The 7,207-nt window shown below is 34.9% G+C and overlaps 1 protein-coding gene across 4 annotated transcripts; it reads left to right on the forward strand.

The window, feature by feature from the left end:
- Positions 1-1,264: 1,264 nt before the first annotated feature.
- LOC120072702 (internal alternative NAD(P)H-ubiquinone oxidoreductase A1, mitochondrial-like) lies at positions 1,265-6,072 on the forward strand. Of its 4 annotated transcripts, none has more exons than XM_039025157.1 (9): positions 1,265-1,427; positions 2,727-3,373; positions 4,052-4,265; positions 4,391-4,551; positions 4,648-4,713; positions 4,798-4,961; positions 5,181-5,295; positions 5,410-5,589; positions 5,728-6,072. In XM_039025157.1, exons 2-9 carry the CDS (start codon positions 2,792-2,794, stop codon positions 5,881-5,883), a joined length of 1,638 nt encoding a protein of 545 aa, XP_038881085.1. In that variant the 5' UTR covers positions 1,265-1,427; positions 2,727-2,791; the 3' UTR covers positions 5,884-6,072. The 4 variants fall into 4 exon arrangements, with proteins under 4 accessions (XP_038881085.1, XP_038881087.1, XP_038881088.1 ...); XM_039025159.1 differs by having other exon boundaries at positions 1,266-1,419; XM_039025160.1 differs by having other exon boundaries at positions 1,283-1,401.
- The last annotated feature ends 1,135 nt before the right edge of the window (positions 6,073-7,207 follow it).

A 7,207-nucleotide genomic window follows, 5' to 3' on the forward strand; every position in this document is an offset into this window, starting at 1 on the left:
AGTAGATAACATTCTATAAATTGAAAGTACAAATATTTGTTAAACACTTAAATTTTATTAATATATATAATTTTGAAATTTAAGATTTAAATTGAAATCAAGATGTAGAAAATTAAAAATTTAAGATTTTGAAACTTAAAATTCATATAAAAACTAGACCCGAAATTTAGAGATTAAAAGAAAAGGAGATTGTATTTTCTATGTTCTGTCAATAAATTCTTAGCAATAGCATGGAAATAGGACGCAGGACAATGACAGAACACATCTTAAACATTCTCCTGGTCAACGACCACGACCTACAAAGTCAAACTACCCTCGTGTCTCGTGTGTAAAGTATTACGTATATGAGAAATAAATTCAAACAAAGATTAAATTTTGTTTTGCCATTTGTAAGTTTGTTTGTATTTGTATTTGTATTTTTCTTTTTCTTTTTTGTGTTTCTATTTAAAAATCCTAGAAAAAAGTGTATAGTTTGAATTCTATATCCTTATAGTTTGTGATATTTGTTCTACTGACTTTTTGGATGTCTTAGAAAAAAGAAGAAAAAGAAAATATATTAACGCTTCCATCAATGCATAATTTTGTTTGAAGTAAAAAAAAAAAAAAAAAACCCTAAAAACTTTCAAATCCATCCAACATATCTTTTGAACTTTTAATTTTTGTATCACACTATTTTATTTTGTTTAAATAAAAATTTTCAAAAATAGAAAAATAAGAAAAATTATTTATACAAAATAGTAAAATTTTAATGTTTTTGATAGAAAATTATAGAAGTCTATAAATATCAAAACTGAATAGACGCCGATAGAAGTTTATTAATAAGTGTGAAAATTTTTCTTATTTTTAAATAGCTGAATTAATTCTTAAGAAACTATGAGAAATAAGAGTAACTTATTACAAATTTACTAAACACATTTGAAGTCCTATTTTAAAGAAAATGAACGGTTTTGACAACATGAAACCGTGAAAGAAGCAGCCGGAGGTGCCAGGTGGCGGCTGCCGGTCTTTTTGTTAAGTATACTTTCCAGGAAAGTCCTTAAACTTGTCTTCCCATTCACCCAAATTTCAATTTATAGAACAATAATGTAAAAAAATGAAGGAATATTCGGAGACAAAGCAAATCAATTTATTAAAAAAAAAAAAAAAAAAAAAAAAAAAAAAAAAATTTTCCCCCCACAAGAATTGCTTACTTGCACCCCAAGTACTCGGAATTTTGACCTTCGGTTCCTATCCCTCCTTGTCTTTTGCATCCATTTAACACATGGCCTTGAATACTTTCCTTTACATATATGAAGAGTAAAAAAAAAAAAAACCCAAATCAGTTTCTTCTTGAAAAGGATCTCCACGTTTCTGGGATTTGCTCGCCGCCTTGCTCAAGCTCCCATCACAACACCATCAGAAGTAAAAGGAGAAAAAAAAGTGATCTTGTTTGTGTTCTTCCTGCCTTTGCTTTCCTGTTTATTTTATTTGCATTTAACTGAGTAACCCATTATTTTTTTTTCTCGATACTTTTTTCACCATTGATTGTCCTGTTCTTCCACGGTTTACAGATTACATGTTATTTTTTGCCCCTTCTTTTTTGTGTCGTTATAGAATGATTTCATTATGGAAATGTATAAGTATGAAAGGGTTACGTTTCTTTTGTAGATCTGTTGTAATGTGGTTGCATGTGTTTGTCATAATGCTTCTCACATTTTTGTCCTTTTCTTTTCTTTTCTTTATGTCCTTCCAATGTCAAGGGTTGTTATTGCTGCCCATAAGTTTCTCTCGTGGGTTTAGAAATTTGTAGAACATCTAACGAGTAGAAATCAATTTTAATGGGGAAGTAGTTTGAATACAGGATCTTGACAAGGGTCCAAATCTATGTTTTTAATGATGTTTGAAGATGCTTCCATTGCATATACAGATTTCATTGGATGCATATATGTTTCATTATTGTCCAGGGAATAGCGATGGCCTCAAGAAAATCTTTCCCCTTTTCCCTAGACGTATAGTATTAATAAATAAGAAATGCTCTTTAGTTGGTTGCGGTCTATTACTTCTGCTGCTAGAGATTTGATTGCCCTTGCTGAATAAAATAGTCAATTCTTTAATTGTATACGTGTATATCATTATTGTAATCCTAATGTCTAAGATTAAAGATTCCATAAATCATCCTTAAATGCACAAGTGTCAGTTCTCTAACATGTAGTGACGCTAAGAATTATACATTTATGAAGTAGAAAAACAAGACATTTAAAATGGTTAAAATCACTTCCCGTGCCTTTGATCATTCAAAATCAATTTTAGTTTTATCAAAATCACGATTAAAAATGTAAAATCAAACATTAAACTGATTTTATACGTATTTGAGAGGTTGATGTTGAATATTTCAAAAGCATTTTAAAACTACTCCCAAACATGCTACCTACCAAGAGAAAGAGGGAGTTAAATTGGTCTTTGCGCTAATGGTGGTTACAATCGTTAGGAGTTTTGTTTCCCAAAGGAAAAATAAATGTAAGCAGTTCGTTACTGATGATGCTTGAAATGATGGGAGTTTTTGTTGTCTTTTTCCTTGGTTATTTAGACATGTAAGAAACTGCCCTTTGTATCTGCCACCATTTGATGAGCAGAGTAAAGTTGTCTTTTGTTTTCTTGTCATGTCGTGGTGAAATCTACTTTCTATAAATTAGACAAAGGGACTCTCATGATATTTGCTCATTCTTATTTATTTTCAATTGCAACAGACTAGAATTACAGAATTTGGCTTCCAATAGAACAGGAAAAAGCATTATCAAATCTTGTTGTCAAGATGGCTTTATCAAGAATTGCCAAGAATGGACTGAGAAGATCAGGAAGCACATTCAATAAGCAACCACTCCATCCATTTTCCCAAGGATCATCAACATATAAAAGCTTCATCCAATCATTCAACACTGCCACTACAAATGGCTATGTCTTGAACCTTCCTCACATTGAAAGAGTGAATCACATGACTTTTTGGAGCAGGGGAATAAGTATAACGCCACAGCGCCAATTTCCATCAGCTGAAAGGGTTGTAGAGGAGTCTGATTTAGAGTGTGATGAGCCATCTTTTTGGCCTGGACTGGAAGCAACCAAGCCAGGGGAAAAGCCAAGGGTGGTTGTCCTTGGCACTGGCTGGGCTGCATGCCGTTTCCTCAAGGGACTTGATACAAAGGTTTATGATGTTGTTTGCATATCACCTAGAAATCATATGGTATTTACTCCTCTTTTGGCTTCAACTTGTGTTGGAACCTTGGAATTTCGCTCTGTAGCTGAGCCTGTCAGTAGAATACAAACTGCATTGGCAAAGGATCCCAATTCTTACTTTTATCTGGCTTCATGCACTGGCGTTGATACAGATAAACATGAGGTTAGTGAATCATGTAGACACTTCATTTTCTTTTCCTATCAGTTTATATGCCTTCCTATTATTTTATTAATTACAAACTATCCTAAAGTATAGTGGTAATTGCAATTATACCTTCAAACTTTCAATTATAAAATTTGATCCCTCAAACTCAAGTGTTAAAATTGAACTCTCAAACTTATATAATGATAGAAATTGTAATTATTGTACAAGTTTGAGGGTTTAATTTTTATCACTTGAGGGTCTAATTTCTATGTATATTGTAAGTTTACGGATCTGATTTTAACACATGGATAAGTTTGTGGACTCAATTTTTACCGTTGAAAGTTTGAGAGTGTAATTGCAACTACCACTCTATTTTAGAAGTTGTGTTTGCAATTTTCCCTTTACGAATATCTATTGTACTTGAAAACCTTTCTAATTTGTTTGAACTCTGAACAAAATATCTGTTTTACTGAGTTATGGATAATCAACCCGCTTAAAGAACTAAAATGGATTCCCTACCAGAAATAGTTGCTTCTAGGAAGGGCACATGACTTCTATTCCAATTCAGGAGTGGGAAACTATGTATTTTCAAAATTAAAATAAAAGTAGAAAGCAGTTCACTTGATGCTGAATTCATCTGTGTTGTCATCTTTCGTCTCCGAAAAGACATAATCGTTTCTTTCATTCATTAACCAGGTGTTCTGTGAGACTGTTAACTATGGTGAAGGCCCTCATGAGCCTTACCAATTTAGAGTTGCTTATGATAAGCTTGTGATTGCTGTTGGAGCTGAGCCTTTGACTTTCGGTATCAAGGGAGTGAAAGAACACGCCTCTTTCCTCCGTGAAGTAAATCATGCTCAAGAAATAAGGAAAAAGCTTCTTTTGAATCTAATGCTCTCTGAAAAACCAGGTTAGCTCGGCCATGCTGACACTCTAAGCAATCAGCAAAGAAAGATGGAAAATCTGTTTGGCAATGGAATTTGATCATTCATACATCTGATGATTTATAACTTTAGATGCTGCTGTATCCTGCAGGTATATCAGAAGAAGAAAAGAAACGTCTTCTTCACTGCGTGGTGATCGGAGGTGGACCGACCGGCGTTGAGTTTAGCGGTGAATTGAGCGACTTCATTATGAGAGATGTTCGAGATCGATATGCTCATATTAAAGACGACATTAAAGTTACACTAATTGAGGTGCCATTCATTTCCAACTTCAGACCACTCAACATTGCTAAGAAGATATGCAACTTTAACATTTGTGTTGGTTTTGACACTTCCCTTTTTAAACAGGCTAATGAGATTCTGTCCTCTTTTGACTTCGGGCTGCGAACGTATGCAACAAAGCACTTGACCAAGGTAGTACAGCCTGCATCAAACACTTTGACAAGTTTTCTGCTTAGAATCTGTGTGTTAAAGAAAATTTTCTGTTTTGCTAATCAGTGTGGCGTTCGCCTGATGCGGGGTGTTGTAAAGGAAGTGCTTCCCGAGAGGATAGTTCTCAGTGATGGTACTGATGTTCCATACGGCCTCTTGGTCTGGTCTACGGGCGTTGGGCCCTCTGAATTTGTGAGATCAGTCGATCTTCCAAAGGCCCCTGGTGGAAGGTATATTTAGAATAAGCTGACATTCCTACCAGCTCTAAAGAAGCATGGCCACTCTATCTAAGAAGCATGCACACAGTAGTTTGCATATAAATGAATAAATGTATATATGTATCCTTGTCGAGGACACGTGCTTATATGTGGATGTTAGAGCACTATTCTCTTCAAGGCCTACTATCTACAATGGTTTTCAGTCAAAGCTTATAATGTTGAGTGAAACAGGATTGGTGTGGATGGATGGATGCGAGTTCCTTCCGTGGAAGATGTTTTTGCACTTGGGGATTGCGCTGGTTTTCTTGAACAAACAGGAAAACCTGTTCTTCCCGCTCTAGCTCAGGTATGCAGCAAGGAGCTGCAATATTCATAACAGTTGTTTCATACCTAACTTAATGGGATTTCTGAGTTAAAACAACCATACCATACCAATATCTTCAAAAACCGTTTGAAACAGGTTGCAGAAAGGGAAGGAAAGTATCTTGTTGAAATGTTCAATAGGATTGGAAAACAGAACGGAGGCAAGGCTTTGAGTGCAAAAGACATTCCTTTGGGTGACCCTTTTGTGTATAAACATCTGGGAAGCATGGCATCAGTCGGTCGTTACAAGGCTCTTGTCGATCTACGCCAGTCCAAGGTAAAAACAAATGAAAACCATTCTTGATGGATTCAAATATCATCAACTTCACACAAAAATGAACGTAGAAATTGAATTTCTTGGGGGTTAATGCTTTGTTGATGATGATTTGATTTGTGGGTGCTTGGGTATTAACAGGATGCAAGAGGCATATCACTTGCGGGCTTCTTGAGTTGGGTCATATGGCGATCTGCATATCTGACTCGTGTAATCAGCTGGAGAAACAGGTTTTATGTGGCTGTCAATTGGGCTACCACTCTTGTTTTCGGCAGAGACAACTCCCGGATTGGTTAAACTCACCAATAACCACGAAATTTTTTTATTTTTGCTTTTTCTTATTATTTTTTTGTTGCACATTTCTTAGAATTAGACAAGTTTGATTCTTTGATTTTTGGTGTTTTTCTCCAAATTCATGTAGAAAAGTTGGAAAGAATTGCAAGAAATAGTTGAAAAGCAACAAATTGATATTGATATCACTACAAATTTACAACCTTAATCTCTTCAACAACCTCAAAATTACATCGAAGCTATCCATGTTTGTGTCTATGTAGATGTACAATGTTGTTGCCGAGTACTGTGACTGTGAGAGAAGATGGAAGTGACAGTTTGAGCCAACCCCACCATGATTCCCATCTTCACTTGCCCTCTCTTTGGGATCAGACGCCCAGAAACTCTCCTTCCTAATCTGTGACCGTCGATGTTGTTCATCATCTTAGCTTCTTCACCCATTTTCTAGAGAGATGACTTAAGTGCAAGTAAAAGAAAACTCCTTTTTTTGTTGTTGAAGTTTTGGATGCTTGAAATGGACTAGATGGGGTGGATTTATATAGATAGCCAATTCAAAATTTATAATTTAATAATTATTGGAAGAGAAAGATAAGCACCTACTCTTTAATTTGGTGAAGAAGTTACTTGGTGCTATACACTACTTGTGGACTTTACTTTAAAATTGCTTATGGACTTAATTTAAGGTGGTCTTGGCTTTTGCACAACAGCTGTCTTTTGTATTTTATATTATATTTTGTGAAATTACCAATTTCTCCACCTTAGGGGCTCTGGCTTATAATTTTGAGGAGTTTTTCTTTTTTTAAAGGAGAAGGGTGTTTTTGATTTTTGGGAAAAGAGAATGGGATTCTATTCGACCGTGGGGAACAAGATAAAGGCAAAGACAAATCATGTAATTAAAAAAAAAAAAAAAAATGAAAGTGGACTTCGATGCTTTTGAATCCATTGACGAAATTAAAATGAAAAACGTGTTCAAAATCAAGTTGCTTCTAATAAAAAAATGAAAAATAAAGAAAGTGGCCAGGTGGCAGTTCTCCTGACCCACACCTACTGGGCCACGGTGGCTTTTTATTCGGTTCAGCTGAACCACATGGCACCTCTTCTGGCAATAACCAGCCGGCGGTTTTATTTATAATATAATATTTAAATTCTGAATTATCCTATTTATAATATAATATTTTTTTTTTAAAAAAAAATTTATCCTTTATTTTATTTTTAGTGATAATACAGTGACTGATTGTAACAACTGAGGCCCCGCCGCCGGGGTATTGTGGTTGCGGAATTGGAGTGGGGGAGGTTCATGTATTTTATTTATTGAATATACTCTTTTTTA

This window comes from Benincasa hispida, chromosome 3, assembly GCF_009727055.1.
Source record: "Benincasa hispida cultivar B227 chromosome 3, ASM972705v1, whole genome shotgun sequence".
Lineage (NCBI taxonomy): Eukaryota > Viridiplantae > Streptophyta > Magnoliopsida > Cucurbitales > Cucurbitaceae > Benincasa > Benincasa hispida.

Bases quoted from the DNA above. Each gene is read 5' to 3' on its own strand.
- LOC120072702 (XM_039025157.1), top strand. From the start codon at position 2,792: ATGGCTTTATCAAGAATTGCCAAGAATGGACTGAGAAGATCAGGAAGC. The intron at 3,374-4,051 runs GTTAGTGAATCA...TTCATTAACCAG, and splicing joins TTGATACAGATAAACATGAG to GTGTTCTGTGAGACTGTTAA. The intron at 4,266-4,390 runs GTTAGCTCGGCC...TGTATCCTGCAG, and splicing joins AATGCTCTCTGAAAAACCAG to GTATATCAGAAGAAGAAAAG.